The sequence below is a fragment of the Amphiprion ocellaris genome, chromosome 7 (assembly GCF_022539595.1).
Source record: "Amphiprion ocellaris isolate individual 3 ecotype Okinawa chromosome 7, ASM2253959v1, whole genome shotgun sequence".
NCBI lineage: Eukaryota > Metazoa > Chordata > Actinopteri > Pomacentridae > Amphiprion > Amphiprion ocellaris.
The window spans coordinates 31,429,346-31,456,869 of NC_072772.1; the positions used below are offsets into that span (position 1 = coordinate 31,429,346).

The 27,524-nt window shown below is 41.0% G+C and overlaps 2 protein-coding genes across 8 annotated transcripts in view; one reads left to right on the plus strand and one right to left on the minus strand.

Moving 5' to 3' along the window:
* Nucleotides 1–402: 402 nt before the first annotated feature.
* On the minus strand, nt 403–13,623 carry prdm10 (PR domain containing 10). 3 transcript variants are annotated; one of them, XM_023283586.3, is made up of 23 exons: nt 13,583–13,623; nt 12,311–12,450; nt 11,951–12,112; nt 11,650–11,709; nt 11,456–11,560; nt 10,728–10,902; nt 10,236–10,477; nt 9,542–9,742; nt 9,354–9,426; nt 9,100–9,217; nt 8,892–9,012; nt 8,364–8,633; nt 7,661–8,005; nt 6,487–6,642; nt 6,218–6,397; nt 6,030–6,140; nt 5,691–5,891; nt 5,442–5,585; nt 4,837–5,007; nt 4,264–4,401; nt 3,872–4,046; nt 3,688–3,785; nt 403–1,949 (listed from the first exon to the last, which is right to left on the minus strand). In XM_023283586.3, the coding sequence occupies exons 2-23, from the start codon at nt 12,380–12,382 to the stop codon at nt 1,761–1,763; spliced, it is 3,507 nt and encodes a 1,168-aa protein (XP_023139354.2). In that variant the 5' UTR covers nt 12,383–12,450; nt 13,583–13,623; the 3' UTR covers nt 403–1,760. The 3 variants fall into 3 exon arrangements, with proteins under 3 accessions (XP_023139354.2, XP_054868351.1, XP_054868350.1); XM_055012376.1 differs by lacking the exon at nt 13,583–13,623 and adding an exon at nt 13,310–13,330; XM_055012375.1 differs by lacking the exon at nt 13,583–13,623 and having other exon boundaries at nt 12,311–13,154.
* A 7,853-nt stretch (nt 13,624–21,476) lies between these two features.
* The window catches only part of aplp2 (amyloid beta (A4) precursor-like protein 2), a 72,104-nt gene continuing 66,056 nt past the window's right edge, over nt 21,477–27,524 (plus strand). For 2 of the 5 annotated variants that reach the window (XM_023283568.3, XM_023283571.3), the window contains exon 1: nt 21,479–21,788. In XM_023283568.3, coding sequence (XP_023139336.1) covers nt 21,717–21,788 — 72 coding nt within the window. In that variant the 5' untranslated portion in view covers nt 21,479–21,716. Of the gene's footprint in view, nt 21,789–27,524 lie in introns of all 5 variants that reach the window. The other 3 variants (XM_023283573.3, XM_023283572.3, XM_023283569.3) reach the window with 3 other exon arrangements.

Sequence of the window (27,524 nt, forward strand, 5' to 3'; positions counted from 1 at the left end):
AAATTTTTATTTTTTTTTAAAGAAATAACCCCCTTAAATTGACCCAAAAGCCATGTATGCCCCCCTTGTATTTTAGACCCTTTAAAGCATTTAATTTCTTTTAGCTTAAAACGACCTGAAATGTGCAAAACATTAATTTAAAGACATTATTTCTTTTTAAAAATCAATTAATCGCCTCCTTACAAAACCAGTAAAAACATACTTATGAATGTATTTTTAGGATCAATAATTGAGGGATTTATTTGCATAGTGTACTGTAACCTTTTCAGAGCATTAACAATAGCGAACACACAAAAACAAACAAAAAACAAACACAATTTTGTTATCTGTGGAATTTTTACAATCATTCATGAGCGTAGATTAAATTTGGCCCTTGTGAATTTTAAAGCACCAACAGGAGCCTTTTGTGCATCAATCTATTATGGAAATATCTTTATTTCTGTGAAGGACATTTACAGTTATGACAACAGGTGACAATTTAAAATATAATGGAACTTAATGCAATATGAATGCCATTAAAATATACCTTTTCACAAATGTATTAATATTCATCTACTTAGTCTGATATATTTCATGTTCATGAAGTCTCATCTTGCACACAGCCAGAGTAACTTCTCACAGGTCGACATCCACCAAACCCAGATTAGTCAACACACAACTGAATAATCACTTGCACTTACTGCTGGTTAATGCCATGTGGATTTTTCAACGAGAGCAATTTTGATACTGGACAAACTGATAAATCGTAGCCCATCCATCCGTTATCCTGTGTCAATATGATTCCAGGACAGTGGATGTTTGTGAACTCTTCTGGGATCCAAAGGTTGGAGATCGGTTGTGGAAATGTTGCTTAGCAAATTTTAATTATTTGGGTTACAGTCACGAAGTTGAACTGGAATGTTTTACAACATTTTAGGTGTTTTAACAGTGAAACTACACTTTTCAGTCCTGTGTTCATTTATTCTTTCGGTACAATGTTCTGGTGCCATTCAGTCTGATCATTATTATCAAGATTTGCCAAAAAGTTTCAAGTTAATTGTAACGCTAAGAACCCTGTCTTGCTCTTGCAAATGCAATGCAGGTGTTGTGATAGAGACATAGAATTAGTAATAAAGTGCAATCTGAATTTAAGGGAATTAAGACATGTCCAGTTTGTAAATATTCCAAAATGGAAATTAATGGAAAATAATAAATCACATCAGATATCAGCAACAATATGGCATCATAGATGGACAACAGGTGGAGTGTGAGAACTGGCAATGGACAAAAACATGACCTGTTTTTGACATTTTATACTGTATTTTCTATGTTCTCCTGTCATTTACAAATACTATACTTTAACAAACGTAACATTACAAATATGCAAAATTGCCATTCAAATCTGTATAAGATCTGAGTTTCCCATCACTCCGGTAATGCAGCTTCAGTGAAAGTCTTTCTAAAAAAAATTCTACTTTCCAGTGCATGTATTCAAAACATGTGATAATATATTCTGTTCATAATTAAAACTTCACGTTTTTGTCGACTAATTTTATTTTTTCCTCACAAAGTTTTTAGCAGCTCGCAATGCAACAGCTCATTCAACATCGTAACACTTTACAGACACATAAAACTGTGCTGGTTCATTTTTATCTCTGTATGTACACAAATCTATATCCATGTGCATATGACAGTGTATTTGTTCGGTCGTGTGCGTACAAGCTGTTGAGGAAGACATGCAGGATCGGTCTGTGGGTGTGCAAAGATCATCGCTGTGCAGTTCAGGGTTTTGTGATGTGAACTTCACTGGTGCCGCTGCCGTTGGTGGTCGTGGTGATGATGTACTGCGTGGTGGCTTGCTGATTGGCCGGCTGCTGCTCCAGATGTTCGGTGTGGGCCTGGGTTGTGCTCTGAGGAACAGTTTGCTTCGTCTCCAGCTCGCTCTGACCCTCGGAGATCACGTAGTGTGTCTACAGGGATGACAATAAGTTACACAATAAAAGCTTGTCTTTTGTTTTTTTTAAGTGTCTAGAATGTAACTCCCATCTGGCGTCAATATGAGCAGGTTTCTAAAAGATGTGCATGCAGAGGAATAATAATTTATTTCAAAATTTTTACAAGTATGGGAAGAGCCGAAAACACAGTTCACATGTGCTCGATAAGGTTCACGCAACAATTATTGCTCCCAAGTGGAAATTTGTCTTGTACCACACACAGCTGCGTAACATGTAGGTAAAGAATGCCAATAGAGAGACGACACAGAACAGACACACACACACACACAGTGTACAGAGAGATATAAAGATAAAACACATGTAAAAGAATTTAGCTACAGAAGATGAAAAGCCAAACATGCAAAAGAACAAACACCCACGCAGAAATTATCAAACGAGATTAATAGTATTGCACTCTTCAACGGTCAGATGGATAAAATGCCAAAATACAGGTCACGACTAAAGAGAGAGGGGACAATCAGAAAAAACATTAAGATCTAGAATGAGGACACATCTGAGACACTAAGGGTCTGTTTTGAGCTAACAGACTGGGATATGTTTTTTAATGACTGTGGTGATGATTTTAGCAGACTTTCTGATGTACTCACCTCATACATTATCTTCTGTCAAGAAACTGTCACCCAAACTAAACAGGCAACCATATAACAAATGGGTCATCAAGGACATGAAAGCCTGTTTTGTGCAAAAGAAAAAGGTTTTCCTACAAGGTGACAGAGCCAGATTGAGGGAGCTACAGAAAGAATTCTGGAGGAAGGTATAAAGACGAGATGGAGAAAAAAATAACATCTGAGGTTCACCCCACACTAATTTCATGGATAAAGAGCTTTTTAATGGACAGACCACAGCATGTGTTTTTAAATGGTTTTAAATTCAGTTCAATGATTTTAAAAACAGGGCTCCCCCAGGGCTGTGTTTTGTCGCCTATCCTGTTCTCTGCCTACACCAACAGCATCACCTGTAGCAGGGAGGGACTGAGGCTATGTAAATATGCAGACGACATGGTCCTGGTGGCACACATCACCAACACCCAGGCCCTGACACAATACCAGCAAGAGGTTCACACCCTGGTCCAAACCTTTGCTGGAAGTTCATTGGAGCTCAACATTTTAAAGACTAAGGAACTATGCTGTGTGTCTTCAGGGAAAAGCCCAGACCTGTTCCAACCCCTGAAGATCCACGGTCTGTCTGTGGAGCAGGTGGACAGTTTTAAATATCTTTGGACAGAGATTGACACCTGTCTGTCCTTTGGCCAACACGTGGACTCTGTCCACAAAAAGGCACAGCAGCGTCTTCACCTGCTCAGAAAGCACCGTTCTTTTAACATCAGCATCCTTGATCCTTTCCGATAAATGGTGCAAGATGACATGTCTTTCAAACCCACTAACAGGTTTTGTTATTCAGAGTTTTAAAAAGCTTCTAGTGTGCAGTAAACCCTTTGTTTGATTATGAATTATTCAACTGAAAATGTATTTGCTGTAACAGGAACAAGACAAAGTATATTCCATGCAAGTCTCAAATTTCAGAATCTTATTTTTCACTACATATGCATGAAATCAAGCTGTTTTATATCGAAATGTGGTGAGTAGCCACATTTTTTAAAATACCTATGATCTTGGATTTGTAATGGGTTCCGGCTTAAGCCTTAACTGCAAAAACATGGCTGAAAAATGGGCATCAGATTGCATTGACTCACCGTTTTCACCTGGTTGCTGTTGACTCCAGATACAGGGGTGCTCGCTTCAGCTATCACATACTGTGCATGAGGTAGAGCCATCATCTGGATCTCAGATGCTGCAACAGTAGGAAGTTAAGATAAGATTTGGACTGGTAATCATACAAAATAAAGCTATCAAAACACTGGATGGTATGGGACTCACAGTAGCCTCGGTAGTTCCAGTTTCCAGGTATGTATGCGTGCTGCACGGTGCCCTGCTGCTGGGTGCTGCTCGGCTGGAGGGTGTGGCTCTGAGCTAAAGTGACGGGGGTCAGCTGGGCAGGACTCAGCTCCTGATTCGCCTGCTGCGATGTGGGGCTCAGAGGCTGACCAGTGACCTGAAAGATAAAGATAGGATGGTTGTCATTTATTATCCCGGTTCATATTTTGAAGGTTGGAGGAAATGTCTGACTTCCCGAACACACACTCAAGTTTCTAAACTACAGACAGGTTCTTGAGATTCTTCGGACACAGAATGCCATGCGATACAGATTACTTGCGACTTCTAAATTACTAATCAACCCTCCTCAGAGTCTGTGCGTCACGTGGGTTTACCTGGGTGGCTCCTTGTCCAGTGCCTGAGGGCTCGGAGACTTGGATGTGTTGTACCTGGATGGAGTGTTGACTGTAGCCATGAGGGTCATGCAGCTGACTCACATCTACATTGGGGTGCTGGGAATGTGGGGAGGAAGCCTACGAAAGGTGGAGAAAACATATAAGATAAATTATAAGCATTGTACTTGCCTAATTAATCTTCAAAATACAGCAGGGAATAAAGCACAGTTTACCTGCAGACAAGCCCTCCAACCCAAAGCAGTAGTTTGCAAAAATGGTCATGGTGGCTGCTTATTATTTTCAGCTCGAACTATAATCTCAAGCACACATGAGCCTTGATTTAATGGACCAAGGGAAACTTAATTAGCAAATGAAAAGAAAACAGTTCTTCTTTCCTTTAACTACTATAGTTTATATGCCCATATGTTGAGTCCTGATGGGTGCACATACTAGATCTGTGTTTATATCAAGAAGCTCCCAGTTATCAGGGTGTACGACTGTGATTGTGAAAGAGGATGCTTTTGCAGTTAAATTTTTAAAGATGCATAAACTAGACGACATCTTTAATCTTACCGGAGCTACCTGGACGACCTGCAGCTGGATGTGTTGCGGCTGGGAGAGGGTGCCTCCTGCCTGAGAGACAGGGATGTACTGGATCCTCTGGTAGTCTCCCTGAGCTGTTCGGTAGTCTGTGGTCAGTGTTTGAGAGAGCTCCGTCATGGCCTGAGTCAGTAGATCTGTAGTCTGTGGAGAAAATAAATCAGACAGTTAATTAAGTAACCGAATTTTATTTAATTTATTAAAGGCAGAGGCACTTCTTTTAAAAAAACACCCAATGAAGATGTAGTCAAATTGCAGCACAAGCTTGTTTCTGCTACTACTGCTGCTGCTGTATCTAGTTTTTCTGTAACATATTGGCACTAGTTCAATTACTTTTCATTGTAATTCAGTCACATTTACAAGTGATGGAGATAATCCTGGGTATGAAGCATATTGTAATTATTATGAGATGTTATTTCTAGGCATTTTCACTCTTTTTATGGGAAAAGGATGTCAAAATAGAGACAACATAATATCAGGTGTCAGTTTATTGAAATATGTTCTTTGCCATTACTGATTTTACTTGACGGTAATATTATATTTTTAAAAATCTGCGCTTTTTTTTTTTCTTTTCTTACCACTACAGCCTCAGCCGTTGAACCGTCTGTACTGATGACTGCAGGAGCACTACTGATTACAGCCGTTGTCAGAGGAGTCTGGATGGTGTTGGCCAGTTGGGCAAACTCTGGATGCTTTTTCCTGATGTGCTGCACCATTTTAGTCTGAGAATCAAGCACACAGAAAGTTGTTTTAATTGTAAATTGCTGCAAACATGGTAGTACAATCAATCTCTATAAAAACCTTCTTTAATGAAGCTTCCTACTAACCTTGCTGCTGTACTGTTTGGCGCAGTGTGGGCAGCAGACTGGTGCAGTGGCGATGGTACCGGTCAGCTGGGTGTGTGTGCTCAACATGGGGTCGGGCTCACCAGGAGCAGCCGGACGCAATTTCCGGATGCTGGGAGGTAATTCTGCCCCGGGATGGTTTTTCAGTATGTGAGCTTTCCTCTTGCTGGCGCTCTTATATACCTGCAGAGAGATCAGTTATTAGATCAACGTGCGGTCGTACTGAACGTTCAGATCAGATTTTGCACAGTTGATCTGATTGGAAATAAACAAATTAGTCTCGCCCAAAGCTCACTGTGGGCAGACTGGAGAAGAACTAACCTTGTCACAATACTGGCAGAAGTAGTCCCTGTTGGGTTTGATAATTGGCAGCGTAAGCTCAGGCACGTCTTCGATACGCATCTCTGGATGACGCTTGGACAGATGGTTCACCTGTAACCAGACAAATAAAGCTAAGTGTGCTGGAGTTCAACATCAAACTAAAAATCTGTCTGTGAGTTGCAGCTCACCAGCATTCCTCTGCGTCTGAATCCCATCATGCAAACTCTGCATTTGAACATGAAGCTCTCGAAGTCGGTGGTGGGGACCTTCAGTTTGAGGGCTTTGGAGCGGTGGATCCGGTCGGCCTTCTTGGCCTCTCTGTCGGGGTTGTGCATCCGCTGCATGTGCTCTCGCAGCTTGTCTTTTCTCTGGATGTCACAGGAAAACAAGTGTCACATTTGAACTAACATATCTATAAACTAACACTGCTACCCAGCGCTCTCTCTTTTCATCTTACCTTGAATTGTTTGCCACATGTTGAACACAGGAAGTCCTTCCGATCAGAGTGGCGCAACATGTGCAAACGAAGCTTGTCTGGTCGGCAAAAGGCCTTTTCACAGTCTGGGCATTGGAAGATCTTCTCTGAATGGAAGCCCCGGATATGCTTCTTTACCTAAGGAAGAGAATATTTTGTATTTAGAAACTGAGGCTGTGGAGGAGCTGCTTGGAGGTGGCCTTACAGCCTTTACCTTGGACATGCTTAATATACATTTTTATTGTTGTCGCCTTTGGCAACTTTGTTTCAACAGGCTGAATGACTGACAGTAAGACTGAAGACACCTGAATACCAATTAAAGAAAATATCTACAAATTAGTTAATTTCACTTCTAAGGAGTGCAAATAATTGTATTCAGGCCTTTTTAGATGATAATTGTACTATAAGCATATATTTAAAGGCAAGTAGGCAAGTCGGCATGAGAAAATATTTTTAAAGTTCATATTTATAGCTACAAATTTTATAGGAGCCATATGGGATAAAAGAAAGTCCCCTAACCCATCTGAAACCTAAACAGCGTGTAACTATCTCACAACAGACAATTTTTTTACTGCAATATAAAATCCTGCACTTCTATGCAAAAAACACAATCATGGCTAGAAGTATTTTGGCTTTTTTTTTTTTTTTTTTTTTAAATGAGACATGAATTGATTTTAAGATTTCACTGCTTGTTTTTAAAGCCTTGAAGGATTATGCAGGAACTATGAATTCCTCATGAGCCTGAATGTATCCTGAGATCCACCGGCCGATCCATTCTGAAGGTTCCCAAGTCCTGTTTGGTCAGTAAAGTTGACCGAACCTTCGCGGTTCGGGCTCTGGAATGCCCTCAATGTCCTCTTTTAAATCTCTTCTTAAAACTTAATTTTCTTTAAAAATGTTGGCGAGGTTTACCTTTCAATCCTGCAGGTTGGTTTTGGGATTCATAGGGTTAAGTAAGAACAGAGCAATGTTTCAATGAGGTGTAAGGGTGCAAACACTTTGTTAATGTTAGAACTGTGTGACTGAGGGTTTGCTATCCAACTTGGAATTACAGTTTTTATACAGTTGAGAGATTATCCACAATTCATAATTCCTGTAATCTCTAACAAACCTAGTTCAGCCATTCTAAGATGAAAACTGTATTTGTTCTGCTAACCTGAATGAAGTCAGTGAACGTCTTCTTGCAGGATGGACAGGTGAAGCAGCCATCCACAGCATGAACCCCCACGTGGTCTTTGAGCAGGTCCAGCCTTTCAAAGGTTTCTGGGCATAAGAGACAGGAGTAGGAGCGGTTCTCTGTGTGGACAAGCAAATGGTCCTCCATGGCTGAGTCACTCATGAAGCTCTTGCTGCAAATGTGGCAGGAGAAAGCGTAGGCGTCCCGGCCGTGGACACGCAGGTGCTGATCCAGCTTGTCTTTGTCCCGGAAGGCCTTTCCACAGTGGGGGCATTTAAAAGGACGGAAGCTCTTCCTGATGAAAAGATGCTGCAGCGCGGCATTCTGGGATGGAGAGAGAAAAAGACAGATCTAATAGCAGAAAACCTCAACAATATTCTCTAACATGGATCTGTTGAGAAACACAGAAAGAGGCTGATTGATGCAGTGGAGTGTGCAGGAGGGGAAATATTCTGAGATGTCACATGAACATTAGCACCATGGAAAATGACAAAGGGAATCTTTGAACCTTATGTTTTGTCTGCATTCCTTCGAGTTCCACCTACCTGCACATCCATCTGCGAGGGAAGCACGCATTGAGGAGGAGAGACACACGGTTGTAAAGCAAAGTAAGGCCACTATGACAACAGATAAACTGAATCAAAGTGCTGCATTTGAGTAGACAGGAAGTCTCCAGTTTTACCCGTATTCTTTTGGCACGGCGCATGTCCTGCGACGTGAGGTGGGCGTCTGATTGGCTGCTCTGTGCCGGGTCCTCCTTCAGTGGAGCAGGCAGGTCCGTGTTGGAGGGCGACGTGACCGACTCTGGGACCGGCTCCCCAGCGGGAGGTATGAGCTGAACCTCTGGCTCGGTACTAGCCTCCCCCTCCGCCTCCATCTCCACCACCTTCAGCCCGTTCTGAGCTGCCTCCACTCGCTCCTCCAGCGGCTTCTCTGTCAACTCCAGCATTTCCTGATTAAAAAGATAATTGAAGAAATTGTATTTTGCATGTTTTGTTGCTCATTTATCAAAATTAGCCTTTTTCTTTCATTATTTTGCTCAAACATAACTGTAGAAGTAAATTTTACATTTACTGTGTTGTCATTCTAGTATATTATTCATTTCATTATAGATTATTCTGCCAATTTGGTCTTGAAAAGGTCTCAGATCTCTTATTTCACTGCCTCTTAATGGATTAATCATCGTAGTTTGTATTGACGTGTCTCTTACTGTTGTTTTGTCTCCACTGGAGTCTACTGGTGGATCCAAACGTATGAATTTAGGAGGTCGTCCAGGTCTCCTTCCTGTACCGAATCTCTTCCTGCCTCTTCCCCGCCCCCGACCTCTGGATCTGGGTGAGGAGGGTCGCAGTGAACAGGTCATATGAGCTACAATCTTGCAGAAATTACAGTAAAATTGTAGAGAAAAATTACTTTACCTGGAAACAGAGTTTAACTTGTCGTCGTGCATGTTGAGATGTTGCTGCAGTTGTTCGGAGCTCACAAAGCGCCGGTTACACTCATAACAAGGCCAGTTCTTCTCTTGTTCCCGGAGCACTGGAGAGACAAAAGAAAGTCAGGACCAGAAGTATCGTAACAGTAATATGTGATACGACACACATGCCAACATAATCGGCAGGGCTGAGATGGTGCGTTTACAGTTAAATAGTAAGTACAGAGTGCTGAGACTCACCTTTTCTCTCTTCATCTGTAACATCATGGATCTTTTGGTTTACAAACTCTGCATATGATGCTGCGTACCAAACCTGCAAAAGGAAACTGCATCAAAAACACAAACTCCATTGCCTTTTTCAGACATCCTTTAGCTTTTTAGCTATAAATTGTTTTTGAAAACACAAAACTATACCACACTTCACTGACCTTCAGCTCTTGTTTGGGCTGGATGTTCTTGATGGTTGTGTAGAATATCTCTGAGCCGTACTGATAGGCCACCAGGTTCTGCTCCAGGTGATTCTGAGCAGGTCTCACGAACATCATCCAGTTACAGCTGTCCTCGTCAGAAAGGTCAAACCACATGTCATTGGACTTCTCTCCATCCTTCTCTGTATCCAGCATGCACAGCTAAAAGAGACGGAAAAAACAGACCAGAAATCCACTTAAAAAACCTGCAGGTGAGCTGCTTGTACAAACATAAAAACTCCCTCATTACTTCATTCACAGTAATATATTGCCTTTGCTTTCTTCGTTACACCACTACAACAGTTTGTAAAGTATCAGATAACAGTTATGTGATTACTGTTGCCTACAAAGCAAAAATGAGAACAGAGACAGAGACAGTTTGGATTTTGAGATTTCAGGTTTTTACATTCTGTCACCTAGAAATATTCCCATCCAATGTCATTATTTTGTATTTAACTGACAGGCAAAGATACAAAGTTTCATCCAAACTGGAACTTTCTGCGCTAAACAAAAGAAAATGGCAGAAGACGGTGCATTTTCCATCTTCTGCTATTCAGCATCAATGACATATTGTAGGTTTAAACTAAAATAAAAACTGCTTTAAAAAACACTCAAGCGAGAAAACAGAGATTAGTTCTCCACACTGCTGGCGTACTTTCAAATGAATGTAGTGGTCCTGCAGTTCGCTCTGTGGAACTAGCGGTCCCTCCACAGGACCAAACTGTGTTCGCTTCGGGATGCGTCTCTTGGAGAAAACTCCACCCAGGAAGCGATCGATGTAGAGGACCAGAGGCAGACTGGCCCTCGCTTTGGACAACACCGGCCGGTTGGGGATGGGGTGCAGGAGGCCGTGCTTCAGGCAGATTGAGGGGTTTGCCGCATTACACTCCTCGCACCCTGAGAGGCCACAAAAAGGACAAAGTTGTAAGTTGAAATCATCATTGTAGATATTAAAAGTTAGAAATGCTTCCACTGTTATGTCCACTGTTGTTCAGTTTAGCTATACAGACAATATTTAAGCTATGTGTTGTGTTCTACTTGACAACAGGACATTACGACTGTGATTTCCATGAAAAAGACTCTTTGCTTGGCACCCTGCTCTACATGAGTGACAGAATGTTGACAGGCGACTGTGGATTTCACTCACAGAGGCTGTGAGGGTTGAATGATTGAGGCTGACGTGGCTCCCAGTCATCCATCTCGGAGTCCTCATCCTCATCTTCATCTGAATCGTCAGTGGAGTCCGTGGCCCCGAGGGGACTGGTGGGAGGGTCGGCAATGTCGGCCATGGATGTGAGCGAGTTGGACACAGACAGCTGCCCCTGTTTGTGATGATGAGTCAGTGTTACCTCAGCTGCTCTCTTTATCTTAATGCAGACAACATTGACTAACTGACATCTTCAGATGAGGCCTGTTCACACATAGAAATGCAGGTACTATCAATATAAAGGAAAAATATATGAATTATTGGACATTTTTATTCATTTCTTTGGAATTTTAACTAATTTATTTTAGCTTTTTGATGCACATAAAAACTGATTTTGCAGTTGTCTGACCACAAATCTGACATGTTAATAAGCTGTATTACTGAGGGTGATTTGGGAATATCATGCACCATATCCTATTATATCCACACTGCAAATATCTTGATGTAAATCTAATCAAGGCTGCACCTTGTGAGACTACTAATGTGCACAAAAAACTAAATAAAAATGCTTTTGGTTGCATGTGTTAATTAGAAAATGAGGCATATAATTGTGTAAACAGCCATTTGTGCTTGTGTTTCCCTACTATGAGCTAGAGTGTTAGAACAGAGAGCACAGAGATGCTGTTTACTTGTTTGGGAACAGCTGCACACAAACACTGTGTCCTCACCTGGGGAACTGGCTCCAGGATCGCCTGCGGAGCGTCTGCCACATTACTGAGAACATGCAGGTTGGCAGCGTTCATGTTTTGCCCACTGGGCAGCAGAACTGTGACCTACAAATGAGATTCAGTTGCTTCATGGTTCAGTAAAAACAGTGCGGCACACAGTGAGCTAGAGATGTGACGGTGGCTGGTAAACGTACCTGCTGAGTTGTACCATCCTGCTGAATGTACGCCACTTGTGGCTGATCAGCAAACACAGTCTGAAATAAAAGTGAAAACACTGTTGTTAGCATGTTTATTTTGTACATAAGAAGCGAGAAAGTATTAATATAGTTTGGAAAGAATGACAAGAATGACTGTCTTAAAACAGTTTGTTTGCTGCCTGGATTTAACACTAAACCCCACCTGTCCATCAGGGCTTGTTGATCTAAGTATGAATGACATCTAAATGTCAAAATGTCAGCTAAAAATATTTCCCCTTTAAGCAGGACTCCGTCTTACCTGAGTGCCATCTGCAGGGTGTATGTAGACCAGTGTGTGTTCTGCAGACTCCACCGAGGTATAGGAGTTCCCATCTGCTGTATAAACCACCTGCTGCTGTGCCCTGTCCGCCTGATCTCCACTGTACACTATCTGGGCCACAGTGCCGCCTTCAAAATGCACCTGCAGCACAGAACACAAAGTCTTTGAGACACCTGCAGCATCATTAAGTACAATAACTTTTGGCAGCTAAAGGAAGCAACCCTCCACCACCAAGGGTCAGTGGATAGAAATGAGTTTCCTGAGTGTGCACAAAAGACATTAGTACACATGTTTCATCTAGTCTAGTAGCTCAGAGACAGTTTAAACAGGATGGTGGACCTGTGTGGTGTTGCTTGAATCATTGTTAACAGTTTGACTCCACACAGCAGAGGGTTCCTGCTTAGTTTCCATGGAAGCACAGTGCAGGCCTGTTGCCCACCACGTCACTGATCACTTCTCTCCTGAGAAAACCAGGGAGCCTGCAATGCACACAGATAAGAGGATTTGTGTTATTTTAATGATAACATAGCGATGACAGCTCACACAAAAAGGGAAATTCAAAGGGCTGGATTTGGATTTTAACAGGATTTTGAGACTGGAACTTCGCAGATGGTTTGATGCATCATACTGAGAGCAACAATGAGAGTTTAAACAAAGATATTTGTTGGAAATATGTGGAGAAACTTATGAATGGATGCCTCTACTGTCACAGCTTTGCAATATACTGGACTGGATGTTTAGTGGAGGCTGTTTAGCGGCAACAGTGAGCCACTGCAGCAGCCGTATCTCAGCTCCGATGCTCTGAATTCAACCCCACATGCCATCTGAGACACAGATTTCTGATCTCCGGACAGCAGTTTCTCTTTGCTCACGGAAAATGCAAGCCAAAATAAAGCAGCATGTCTCCGTGTGTGCAGAGCGGTCACACAAGACTCGCAGCGGGGGTACGATGGAAAAGGCGCGTTGCTCCGGAGGCCGACCCCGAAAACGGCGTCAATATACAACCGCATGTCGGTACAAAAGCCACGGTGAAAAATCACGACTCCGTGGACTCATTCAGAAATCTAGTTGGTATAATCAATAATAAATTTATTTCCCCCCTATTTTAACCCCGCAGGTTCTCGGTCCCAACCGGACCATACCACAAAAACCAGCGCCGTAGAAACCCGGGCATTTACTGCACCGCAACATTAGCATTACGGACCTATAGTCCCAAACAGAGGCCGCACAGGGAGACAAACATAACTTGTCAGGCCGCATTACATGGACCGCATTTCGCTATTTTTAACAATAGTGGTTTTGAAGCGCTAAAGGCCCGAATTATTTGGGTAGACCCACCCGTCCCCCATTTCTAGTTGAGCCCAGCCCTTCAAGTCTACTGTGAACAAGGAAGAACGGGCTCCATTTTGGGTGGGACTAACAACAACAGCTACATCCGAAGAGACCTTCCGAAAAAAACGTACATTTTCTAGCGGTACAAATGCGCTAAAACAATCCACACACCTTATTCACGTCAACAGAAAGACTTAGGAGCTATCGAACTACAAAGCGGGTCGATTATTAATCTCTGGTTTTCTTAGATTTTGTGGAAAACGTACAAGTTGTTCTTACCTCAGAATGGTAGCTGCAGAGATGGCCGCATTGCATATATTTACATAATCTGCCTAGCAACACGCAAGAGCGTGGCCTCTGATTGGGTGGTACTTTCTTTTGAGTAGGAACATTGATTAGGTATTTTAAAACATTTTAACAAAGCACTTAGTACATTGGACGAATTTCTACATTTTTGTGGAACGGTTAATATTTATTTTCTTATTATAACTCTTTCCATTTCTAACTTTTCAATTTTAGCTTCTACAATTTCCGCCAATCACAAAAATTGTAACCCGAGGTCATCCAATCAAATTAAACCTGTTGCTGAAAGAGTTTTTTCTAATCTAATTTAGAGATATACTTCCTTCTACTTTGCAACAACATTTTTACCACAAGTTTAGTTATTATATGCTGTATATGATTCAAAAGTATGTATTTATTCTACATAAGTGGAAAAGATAGTTTTACTGTAAAAATTGAGATGTGCAGAAATATAATCACAATTGTGGGTAGTTAGTGCCCCGTGGTGGCTGCACAAAGGAACTGCAACATGAAATTGGACGTCAATGCAGAAATTACAGTTTTCTAATACTATTTACAGTGAATAAATTCAAGCAGCAAAACACAAATAGTGAGAAAAAATCGATGTAAACTGTGTAGTTATTTTGGAAGGTGATTACTGTGTCTGTATTAATGTAGTTTTGACAAATGTGTTACTACATTTCCTCAATATGGCCAATAGAGGGAACTAAACACTAATGATTGTACAGACCAGGTGGGTCAAAAGTTTTTAATTTACAGCACAAAATTCAGGTTAAAGCTTTTAAAGTGTGTTTTAAAATATTAATACTACAAGTAATCAAGAGCCATAACTTTAATTATTAGGCAATATAATGAATTTAATTGTTACACTAATACCAACAGTTGAAAATTAATCTTAAGAAGCGATTTACAAGGATATTCTGGGTTCTCCAGGCAGAGTTCCACATCTGAGTCAAGACATTGGAGCTGTTTGTAGGACCCTGCTGGAAGATCTGAGACTGTGATGAGGCGCACATGGAGTTAGAAAATCACAGATACTGTCAGAAACCTGATCATCCAATGCTTCAAAAACATGCAGTAAAATCTTAAAATCACTTCTAAAACTCACCAGTAACCGGTGAAGTGCAGCCTAGATTGGGGTGATATGGTCGCCTCTGGTGGAGCGTGTTAAAAGTCTGGCAGCAGCATTTTGAATTGACTGCAGTCTGTGGAAGTTTTGCTCGCTGACAGCAGAATAATTGCATTACAATAGTCAAATCAGTAGGAGATGAAAACACCGATGACCTTTATGAAGTCTGCACAAGATGAACAACCTGATGTTAATTAGCTCTGTTAACATGATGAAATATAGACTGTTGTATTGTAGTTTTGGTATTAGATGGTTGTTCAGTCTTCACACAATAATTTATAATAACGATGTGAAAGCATTTGTAGTTTTGCAAAGTTATTAAAATCTTGAAAACGGAAATTTTTAATTCATAAAAATATTCAGAGCCTTTGCTGTGGCACTTCGGGTGGCAAGCAGGTGCATCTTATTTGCCTAAATTACCTTTGAAATGTGTCTGGAACTTGACTGGATTCCAAATGTGGCTAATTGAATTAGTTGGATAGCGTTCAGAAAGGCAAACATCTGTTAACGTAAGCGCCCACCATCCACACTGCGTGCCAAGACGAAAAACACGCCATCAAGTCCAAGGATCTCTTTGCAGGGAAAGCTCTGAGTGTTCTCAGGAATATGGTGTGAAATAGTTTGGAACCATCTGGACACTTTCTTCAGTTGGCTTTGCAGACAGACTTAATAACCAGTCAAGAGGAGCTTTATTCAAGGAGGTGACCAAGAATCCTACAGTTTCTCTTACAGTTACACTTTGGCAGTCCATTTTGTCGAACATATTACTCCTACAGAATTTCAGAAGTCTTCCACAGAGATGGAGAATCTGCTAAAAGTTAAATCATGTCAGCATCGCCTCATCAATCAGGCCTTAATAGTAGAGCAGCTAGACCGAAGCACTCTCAGTGAAAGACTCATGACAGGCTGCTTTGGAAAGTGTCAAACTGAATTTGTGGGAAAAGATTATTTGATTTGTAGAGACAAAAATGGATCTTTTTAGACAGAACTGCAAGAATTAGGTCTTTTTAACACCATGCATTGTCTGTCTTAGGGCTAATACCATCCCAGGGTTCGGTGCATGGTGGTGGTATCATCATGCTATGGGGGTGTTTGTCAGCCGCAGGGAAAAGCACACTATTCAGAGGTGAAAGAAAGGACAAATGCAGCAAAACGCACAGTTTCAGTGAATTGAGACCTTGACAACAGTTCACCTTTAAGCACAACAATGATCCGATGCTTCAGGACAAGTCTTTGACCGTCCTTGAGCGGCTCAGCCAAAGCTCAGAGTTAAAGTCACACAACATCTGTGGACAAACCTGAAGATTCCCTACCAGGCTGAGAGGATCTGAAAAGGAAGAATCGGATAAACTGCCCAAGTCCTGGTGTGAAAATCTTATAGAGATTCACACAAATAGACTCTGAGCTGTAACTCCTGCAAAAGTGGCTTCAACTAAGGACTGAATTAATGGCCTGGAAACTTTAATAATGAAAAATTTCCACTGTTTTTCAATACATTTCAATAAATTTGCACGCATTTGTAAAAATAGATTGTTTAATTTGCAGCTTAGAAAACTTAGAAACTGCAACTACTGCCAAACTGGCTGAATGGCCTGGAAACCTTATAAATGAAAGATTTAGGTTTTTTTTTTTAGATTTTTTAAAATAAATTTGCACTAATTTCTAATAGAAGATTTTTGAATTTGTCATTATGGGTGACAGAAATACCAATTCATTCAATTTAAAATGAACTCTAATCCATTACCTGTCGTTTGTCGATCTGTGTTGCCTCAACGTGACTTCAAATTAGTTACCTGCGAGTTAGAAGTTTCAGTGTTTTGGGCTGTGTGACAAGGAGGATTTTACAGCCACCCAAGACTCTGCTGGGAGAAAAGTGAAACTGGTTACCTTGAGATGAATTAAGTAATTAAAAATGAGCTCCACATTCCAGTCTAGTCAAAGAAAACTTTGACCGATTCTCAGTGGACTGCTGCTACCTGGGGAGCTGGAAGAGAAATTAATTTCATGCTTTTTCTTCTTAAGGTGTCTTAACTCAGGTACCCGGGGAACCAAACTGACACATCCCAAGATTAATCTGAACATATGCAAATCCAACTCATTCTAACAGCTTATGTTTCCGAAATTAATATCCAGCTTGAGTATCCCGCCCGAAGCAAAAATAAAATTTACATGACGCTTTTTTCAATAAGCCATCAGAGAGTAATATGAAATAGAATAAAAAATCTAATCACAAAAGGCTAATGATGTTTGTGTTTTTGGATAATTACCTCATTTATACAAGCAATTTAACCAAGAAATTGATTTGTTTTTTCCAGTCCATCACATCCTTTGGAGACTTATAAAATACCCAACATCAATCTAGGAAATATTTATGTAGATACAATAAAAGCAGATGGATTTCCATATATTTGTTTTTAAAAAGGGGTTTTATATATTTTGAATACTCTTTTCTTAACTAACAAAGCAAGCAAGTTTAGCCTCTTTGGAAGCTTTTTAAACAGACTCTTAGTCAGAAATATCAAAATCTAGAGCGACATGTTGGTGTTTTATTTGTAATTTTTATATCATAATATTACACATTTTTCATACAAACTAACACGTATCACTACCTGTACATGTATCTGTCTTTATATTTGTATTTCCAGCTTTAATATTTATATATTTAGTGTGTTTATGCCACTCATTCTGTTTGTACTGTCATATACTTTATGCACCATAATGCATTTTACTGCTTCTTTTGCACCTCTGGTTACATGTTAAACCGCATTTTTTACTTTAATAATTGCACTGTGTGCCAAAAATGACAATAAAACTGACTCTAATAAGAATCTGAATGCCTCTTCCACCACTTGTCTTCTTGCATATTCCTATTTTGTGTTGCTTTAGTCAAACGTTGCACAACACAGGTGTTATTAATATATGGAAACATTTCAAATACAGCCTGAAATGAATCACAGTGACACACAGTGAGGAGCTAATCCTGCAGAAAAGTCACAAACACGGCATCTCTCATTATACGTTCACACTTAAAGTCATAATAAGCAGTGAGGATTCACAGCTTTAAGCCTGCTGTATACCAATAAAACTAATTGGAATATAATAAGCCTGTCTGTGTGGCAGTAATTGAAGGCTCAGTATACTGAGAAGCACCTCAGCGCTACTGGAACCAGTATTCAGGTCCTTCACTGAAGTAAAAGTCGCAGTATCACACAGTAAAAGTGCACAATCCTGGCATTTACACTTCATCTGTGGTGATTAGGAAGCAACAGAATACATGTAATGGTATTTTGTTGATTAGGATTCAACGAAAGTTAACGGTACAGAGGAAAAAATATCAGAAAGTAATCAGATTACTGATAAATTTAGTAAAAATTGGGTAGTTTAGCAGGATTTTAATAGATGTTTTAAACATAAGTGAATTCACTTAAGTTTTTTTGTTAAAATTATTTTTTTCCTCATCTTTATTTGCATGTTTCTAATTGAGATCATTCAAAATGAATAAAGTTGGACTAACATTATGACACTTAGATGAGGAACTAATTACATTTAGCAACAAGTCATCAGTAATTGTAATAAAATACACATTTAAAAAATACCACTTTCTGTTTATTTCATGACAATTTTGATCTACTTCAGCTATAATGTGTAAACTTCAGGGGAATACTGTAGTTTTTATGCCTTCACATTTATTTTATATATAAGCTAAACCCTCTAATTATGCTGCTGTTCATACAAAATACACAAGAAGATTATATAATAGGATGAACTATAATCAGCAGAGACCAACTAATGTATTAAAAAGCTTCAAACTAACAATACCAGCTATAAAAGTACATTTTTTACACCTTAATACACCAGTAACAATAATAAAATAGTGAAATGTGATTATATAACACAAAGTATAGCAAGCATTTATATTTTGATTTGACTTTTCCGCTTTTCGAACACAACTTTTACCTGACGATTAGTATTTTTCTCTGTTGCACCGACATGTTCAGTTAATTAAAAGATTTAAATGCTTCTTTCACCACTGTGCTGGATTTATAAAAGCATTAGTGCGTGCTTGTATTCAGATTAAACACTCATAATAAGGCTACAAATCATGAGTAATGCTCAACTCATGCATGAGTCATGGTGGCTTGTTCCATGAATTCATTCAGGATGCATCATGAAGTCCTGTTGCTCAACATCAACACATGATCAAGTCAATGGTTGTGATAAATTCACACTTAATACATCAATAGTTGAGTAATTGATAATTCACAGTCACTTCACAGATGAGCTGATAATATAGGCGTAGATTTTGGAAGGAACACAGAGGTTATGAGACATTTCCAACATAAATTAATGCATAAAAGCCAAAATCAATGCAATAAAATCCACAACAATGCAGGAAATCCTTTATCTGTGATTAAAATGCGACCAAATTAGCTGGATTTCACTTCCATAGAGCTTAATTCCATAAATGAAACTGGCTGTCAGATGCAAACATTTATATAATATACATAAATACACAGTTATGTAAATAAACCTTTATGTAACTGGAATCCAGCTTGTTTGAGCTCATGTATGAATTAACTGTGAGTTAATGTTCATTAAACTGACAACCTATTAGGTTAAAGGTGAGCAACAGGAATGCATGATGCATCCTGGATTAAATCATGCATTTAACCATCAGTTAAGTATTACCCAAGTGCATGATTTGTTTCCTCATAATAAAATGTTACTGACTGAACCCTATCAGAGTGTTGAGTAAAAGTTTTGTCACAGTTAGGCTGAGAATTAATCATATCCAAGCAAAATGTTGATTTATAGTGAAAGATTTTGGCTGGAAATGACACAAACAAATAACATGGTAAGATGTTGTGTTAATGATGCATCTGAGCTCTTTCGATGTTGTTTTTAACATATTTACTAAAAATTCCGTGTTAAAAATGATTCATACACTGTAAATCATTATAAGTTCATGAGAAAAACTTTCAACATTGTGAGTTAAGCGCATTTTGACTGATTAATTTGTTCAAAGTCATCTTAGGAGTTGAATGAATTTTATTAACTGAACTTTAAAAAACAAGTTTAATAAACTTAGGATATTAAGTTGAATCAACTAGGCAATTAGAGAGTGGCTACAGACAAATTAACTTTCCTTTTATTTAACATGAAGAACTTATAGCCCACGGTGTTGGAGACTTAATTTATTTATATATTTATATATTTTTACCAGAATCACTACAAAGACAATCTGTGAGGCTGCTAAACATGAATAATTTGGTGATAAACCTTAAGTATTATCATTAAAATCCATGGAAATGTGCATTGTTAAGTGTATTGCTATGCAGATTTACTACTCTTAAAATGTTATTTTATGATTTAATTACAACATGTATGTGTTATGTTTACATTTTGCCCTCTGTGTTGTGGAGTTGAATCTTCATGCATCATATTTTACAAACTTTTGATGATTTAATGAACAATTTTAAGCTGCAACTTATCCAGTTCACAAATAAATATAGCGTCGTACAAATAAAGGTGAACTCTAAGTCTAAATATGGCACAGGTATGAATAACTCAAGGCCTGATTTTAAGTATTAGGATTGCAATTCAGTCAGAAGTGCATCATTAAGGATATTATCATGTAGAATCGCTACTATTTAAATGTTAGTTTAGAATTTATTCAAGTTTTATGTGTGTATTGTTTGTATTTTGTCTGCTTTGTTGTAGAGTTTAATCTGCATGTATCACATTTTGCTAATTTTCTTAAATATTTACCTGCAAAATATTCGGTTTACTACAAAAATCTAGTAGGCCACAAATTACAGAGCTATATAGTAAATAAATGGTGGAAATACTCGAATAAGCTGAAAGACTTCCTTGCCATTATTCTTATCTTAAATTCCCTCTACAGATTCTACATTGGATCCAGAAATTAGTTCAAATTTATCATTAACATCTCTAACACAATGTCTTATTGCCCTTTTGTCACTTGTTTTTGCAGTTTCCAGCCAGAAGAAACCTTTTGGCCAAATAAATACAGACAAACAAATACAACAAATAAATATAGAGGACTACAAATAAAAATGAACTATTAGTCTAAATTTGCCGTAGATATGGGTAATTTGGGGCCTAATTTCAAGTATCATAATCAAAATGTAAATTATTAAGGATATTATTATGCAGATTGCCCTACAAATAAAGTGCTATTTTACGATTAATGCAAGTTTGATGTGTGTAATGTTTGGATTTTGTCCACTTTGTTGTGGAGTTTAGTCTATTTTGCAAACTTTCTTAAATGTTTAACTAAAATATCCAGTTTATTACAAATATATCTAATAGGTCACCAATTACAGAGCTTTTCTGTGAAATATATTTAAAAATTCACGGAAATACTTGACAAAGTGTCTGCTGTATCCAAATCCAATGCATTTTTAAGGATAATATTATGGAAGTCTGATAGAATTCGATAGTATTTTGTGTATTTCACTATGAAGTCTAATCTACTTGCATCACATTTTGCAAACTTTTGATGGTTTAATAAATGTAGAAGAGTGCAGATAACAGTGCTGCCCTGCGAAATATAGTAAATAAATAATGTAAACGGTCAAACAAGTGCCTCAGAGTTGTGCGTCAGCGTGTTTTTGGCCGCAGCGGGCCGCCTGGAGGCGCACTGCGCTGCGCTGCGCTGCGCTCTGCCGTGGATCAGACCAACCAGAGGAGGGAGGAGGCAGCAGAGCCAGAGCAGCCGCACCACAGACACACAATCCACATTTCCAGAGGAGAGACCGACGCTCTCAGTCCCTCCAACATTTTCTGTCGAGCTCGGGTAGCCAAACAAGCGGAGCAGGACGCGCTCTCTCCACGGACAGATCCGAAGCGAAGATCCCCAGGACTTGTTTTGCTCTTCGTTCTCCCGGAGGTCACCTTACAAATATAGCTCACAGGATATAAGTTATTTACAGTAGCATAACCGGAGCTCCCTGGAAGATGGGTTCAGTCCCAGCGATATCTGTCCTCTTTTTGGGCATTGTGGTTCCTGCGCTGGCCGGCTACATTGAGGTATGTGTGTGTTTTTCTGATTTATTGTGCGCTCTGTTGCTGTGAGTCGGATCCAGTGGGGTTTTCTCATGCAGGAGGAAATCTTTTCGGCCCCATTATTGTGTCCTCTGTTCACATGAGGCTCTCGTAGCTGGTCCTAACAGCGAATCCACTATTTTATGTTAAAAATATTGATTAATCTTCACACTTGTGCCAAGCAAGATCACCACAAGTGCTGATCAGTTCAGTTAAAAATGAAAACACTTATGGGATTAGTGTTTTTTTTAATGTATTTTTTAAAATTATAGTTGGGAATGTGTTCCTTACATATTAGACCTGGTTAACTATTAATCAGCTGGCTTCCAGGTCAGTCTGCACCTCCTTCCACTGCACTGATTGCAGTTTGCTGGTGAGTTGAACAGTGTGGAGCCAGATTGTCCTGGAAGGAGAATTATAGCAGTAGTTTTTTTTTTTTTGTCTGCTGCAGAGATCAAACCAAAGACAACTGCCGCTTAGTCAGGCCTTTGGGGACACACAGGACCTCTGCAATGGATCACAAACAGTGTGCACGTCATTTATTCTAGCGCAGGACAAGGAAATCCTTTTAGGTGTTTCAATTTGTAGCTGTTCCTGTGTCAACAGGATGGACCCCCTGTTACAGTTCCTGCTCGCTGGACTCTTTTGGTGTCTTATTTTGTCTGTAAATCCACTTTTCAGTTGATTTCTTGGAGCCAAATGTAGGTCCAAACACACCCACTCACACACGTGCACGTTTAATACCTGCCCGATGTCCTGTTTTCCTGCTGGCTCACCACTTATTGTCTCCGATGCCTGCAGTGTCAGACATGTGTGTCATCGGATAACAATGCACCCATTTTTTTTCAGAGCAAACACCAACCAACCAACCCACAACCCCCCTCAGAGGGTAAACACAAGTGTTCCTGCTCACCGCCATGACAAAACATTTTAACAAGATGTCTCCTCCTGGCACTGTTGTGTGAAAACTACTTACCTGGGAATGTATTTTTCCTTCCCTTGCATTGGCAACACACACACACACAAAAAAGAGAAAAAACCTCGGCCATTTTGAGGCAGTATTGGCTGGCATTGTGTTGGGGGGAGAAGTAATGGTTATTGTGTCCCCAACAGAAATCGTTGCTGCTGCACCGTCCACAAAGACCCCGTCCCCCCCTTCGGCAATGATTGCCTCCTCAGTCAGCCTTCCCAACCGCACAGACGTGCCGCTCGATACTGTACAGACTCTCCTGAGATGATAAATGGATGAAATCAATGAGTTTTCCTGATCAGTCACCCAGATTAAATTGAGAAATTTATGGCGGGTGCCTGCGCATCTGGACTGTAGGGGCGACCGCTGAGGATTCCTGGGGTTTGATCAATGGAGGCTTCTCTCTTTGTTGGCTACTTGTTCTGGATATTCATATCCAGATACGCTGAGACCAACGTTACCTGCAGGTGAAATGGAAACACGATGAAAGCAAACCTCTCTTTGTTCAAAAACAGCGTCAGGTTACATTTTTAAGTAAAATACTACAGATCTACGCTGGTTTATTGTGTCCAAGAACCAAATTCAACAGAAAACTGACCCGAACCCGAGCTGTTTGGCCTTTTCCTACATAATTGTCAGTTTGAAAACCGACTGCCTGCTCTTGACCCTTGCGGTTGTTTGTCAGTGATGAGCAGCTGAGGTGGATTCTGCTGACAGGCCAACTGCTCTCGGACCTTGAGTTTGAGTTTATGATCCGGCGAGAGCTTCTCAGAGAACCTCTCACCGTTGGATGGTTTGCTTCCTCTCGCCTTGCATTGTTCCTCATTTTCTGTTTGTTTGCCATCGCTGAGGTGTCGCTGGAATAAAGCGGCTCTCTTGTTTTGTAGTTCCTCTTTCCTTTTTAAAGCGTTTTGGGATTATCCAGCTACTTCAGCTGTGTAAACACTTTTGTTTTGTCAGATACCTGTGAGAGTGCCAGATTGTGAGCTTTTTGTTTCTTCAGCTGTGTTTCCCCCCCTCTGCTCTGTGTCACAGGCTTTACAGTCTGCACCAGCTTCAAAGGAGGTTTTGTCCCGCTGATTTCATATCCAGAAAACAACGGCTTCAGGTTCATTCTGATTCCACTCGCTTGTGGAGAATCTGGAGTGAGCAGCTATATCTTTTCTGGAGCTAATTTGGAAACGAGGCTAGAACCACAGAGCAGGTTTACCCAGAGAATTGCATCACGCTGAGGCATTCGCTGATATGGCTCCCATCGGATTAATGGAATACAGAATATCTGGAACACTTAATGCATTCGGTACATTTTATTCTCTGCTGACTTAAGCAAGTAGAGATTATCGCCACCATGACACACGGTGTAAAATAACAGTGTTATGCAACACCACATGACATTTTTGTGCTCGTCATAAAATCCCCCCCAAAAATGTTGGTGTTTTTCTTCCAGTTGGTCCGTAGCATCAAATATATCAGCATGTGTCTAAACTCAAGGCAAGACTGAGCTTGTGCAGCGTTAACTCGTGCTGCTGGAGCTTTTTCGGCTTTATAGGCGAAGATGAAATGTCCAGGCGGGATCCAATCAAGAGAAGTGCACAAACAGACTGGATACTCGTGCACGGGGAGCAGATCTGTTCAGCATAACCAGAAAAAAAAAATAGAAAAATGGCTGTAGTGCTGTGCTTAGTGCTCTCTGGTTGCAGTCCTCTTGCAGCAGCAGATTTCCTCTTATCATCCACAGAGTGTGTGCTTGTAGGCGAGCGCTGATATTAAAGCGAGCTCCTGTGTGCTTTCATGTGTGTGTTTGTTCTGGATTTGGGCTGATAGTGAACAATCACATGTGAATGGCTTTCCCCCCGCTCGGTTGTGATTGTCGGGGCGGGAAATGTGGACCCGTCCGTTAGCGGGACTCAACCATTCTCTATGAGGGCCTTTTGTGTGAACCTGAATAGACGACTCAGGGCGGCGTTACCGCACAGAGGGGATCGAGATACGGAGCTGTTGGCGAAAAGGAAGAAAAACAAACCAACAATCAGCAGCTCTTGCATTTGATAGGGATCTCTGAACACGTCGTTGTGGGTGGCAGCTAAAGCCTCCTGAAAGCTGTTTCTTTTCTCTCCTCTAAGCTGCACAGATCGCCTCCTTGACCTCCACGTTCTGCCGTGTCAGTCAAGTCGAAGGCAGCTGAAGGCATGTGCGCCATCAGCAGAGTATCGGCCTCGCTTGCCCTTGAATTCGTAGATTAGCGCCTAAAACCTTTTGCTTTCAATTGTTGGGACAGCCCCGTATCCTGTGAATCCTCTTAGTGACAAGAAATACTGGGTGCTTATAGATCTGCAAAGGAAAGGTACTAATCCCAGAGCCCTGCCCCAACACACTCTCACCCACTCACTCATTTCCACTCCCCTGCAGAGGCAAACTAACTTCAAAGTGGCACCGAGCACAGTGAGTCACCTGTGTGTAATATTGGCGGTGTTCGCCCAACACTGAAGTCTGATCTGTGCTCTATGACTAACAGTAGGAAGGGATGTCTCATTGAATCTGAGCCTTTAATCTCTGTCCTTTCATTTCCTCAAAGATACCTTCCTGCCACTCGTCTTCATGTACAGTTTTTCTGTCTGCGTCTGTCTTTCCTTTCACCGCCTTGGCTGTTTTTTACTCCGAGCTCGTGCACGTCTCCTGGAGCGATTCCATCGACAGACACACTCTCGGCTCATCCTGAGGATTTAAATAGAGAGGCCTCATCAGGCGAGCCTTGTTCTCACGATGCTGGGCTTTGTCTCCCAGGCTCTGCGTGCGCTCTAATTATCCCAAGCGAGCCGAGTTGCCTCTTTTCTTATTTTATTTTTTAGCAACTGGAAGTGTGTGGTTGTGTGTGTGTGTGTGTGTGTGTGTGTGTGTGTGTGTGTGTGTGTGTGTGTGTGTGTGTGTGTGTGTGTGTGTGTGTGTGTGTGTGTGTGTGTGTGTGTGTTTGCGAATCCTCCTGCAGCTTGGCTCATCACATATTTAGTCAGTTCTTCTCGGTGAGATCCTGGAGCGGCAGGGACTTGGCACGGAGTGAGTGGGTTCAAATCGACACACCCATGACTGCACATCGCTTAAGTTGCATCAGGCCTCCCGCCATATGTAGGCCAATCTGCACAGCCGCGACAATCCTCCTCGTGTGCGCTTCTGCCAAGGTGAAACACACCTGAGCCCGTGCGAATGTGTTTTTCGACGGCAGCTCGGCTCCGGCGCAGATGCACGAGGATTCCTTTTGTCGGTTCATATGCCAGAGTGCTCAGGAATGCATAGCCTGAAGTGCAAGAGCCTGGCTTTGTTGTGCTGTGAGCAGCTCCCTTCCTGTGGTAACACTGGAAGTAACTGCACAGTGGCGAGTTCGGCACACAAACACTCCCCTTTAATCCCGTTTTTTTAAAAGGAGCCATTTCAGGCGTTATTTTTTAATGTATTTTTCTGCTCGACAACGAGAAGGCGGCCGACGTAGGTGGGTTAAACCCTGTCAACCCCCTTCTCGCGCTGAGTTTGTGTGTCCCTGTGGCTCTGTGAGTCACTCTTTGCTGCTTGAGATTTTCTCCCCATGAATAAAATATCTGGTGTGCTATCCATGAGTTACAGTGCACTTGTATCTCTGCCTATGGCCCCGCCTGCCTCGTCCTCAACGTGAGGAGGACTCGGCCTGCTGTCCCCTCCTGGTCTTATTCAGGTGTGCAGCTCCAGTTTTGTAAGATCAGTGAGTCATGTGGAGGCTTGGGTGAGGCCTTTGCACTGATTTGTCTGCTTTTCTTTTTGCGCACGAAATGGAATAAGATGGTGGAAAGCAGCTAAGAATCAAAGAGCCAGTTTAACTATGAGCCAGGCATCGTTTCCCGCTGTGTGCATGCTCATCTGCACCAGAAAATGTAAGAGCATAAATTACACAAGGGATGCTGTCTTTTACTATTTTTTTAACTCTTGTTTGAACCCATCTTCAACTGAATTTTGTAGTATTCAAATCAGACCCAGTTTTCCAAACTTCACTTATAATTGATGTCTTTGTTTATTTGCTTCTTTATCTCTGTGAGCTTCAGTTTGCGCGTGGGTGTGTCTGTCTGTCTTTGTGGGAATATTTGTGTCTCTTTCTGGATTATATGTCTCCATCCTTATTTTCCCCAGGATGCTGCACGCTGGGAGGCCATATTTTGATGTTTTATATCTTGGCATCACATTGGGCATGCTTTGGGATGTTATTCAGGGCGAGCGCAGCCGCTGTGTCTGCTCTTTTGTTGTTTTGCAGTGATTTGAAGCCCTGTTTGATCAGCTTCTTCTCTTAACTTATCTGCATGACCAGGTAGAAACGCAAATATAGCTGAAGGAGAATAGGGAAGGAGGTGGTGCTGTCGTCTTGATAAGCCGCCTGAATGACTGGCAGCCTGCCTCGCTGCCACAGTGCTCCGTTTTTGCTGCACATCCGCTGCCAGGGAAAACCGAGCATGTTAGTTCCAGCTCCCTTCCTGTCCACCTTCCTGCTCGCTGAGCTTTCCCGTCTTTACCCCCGTTCCTCTAGTGGAAATGGTATCATCCACAATGGAACCAAGGGCAGCGTGGACTTAATCCTGTTTCTTTTTTTTCTTCATTTTTTTTTTAAGTTTATCCTCTTCTTCCCTCAGGAGAGTGGAGGGGGAATGAAAATGTCAGAACGGTAAGAGATAGAAGCATTGCAGTGTAACTATATACCCCCAGAGAGAGTCCTGTGCTGCCGCCGCCACCGCTGG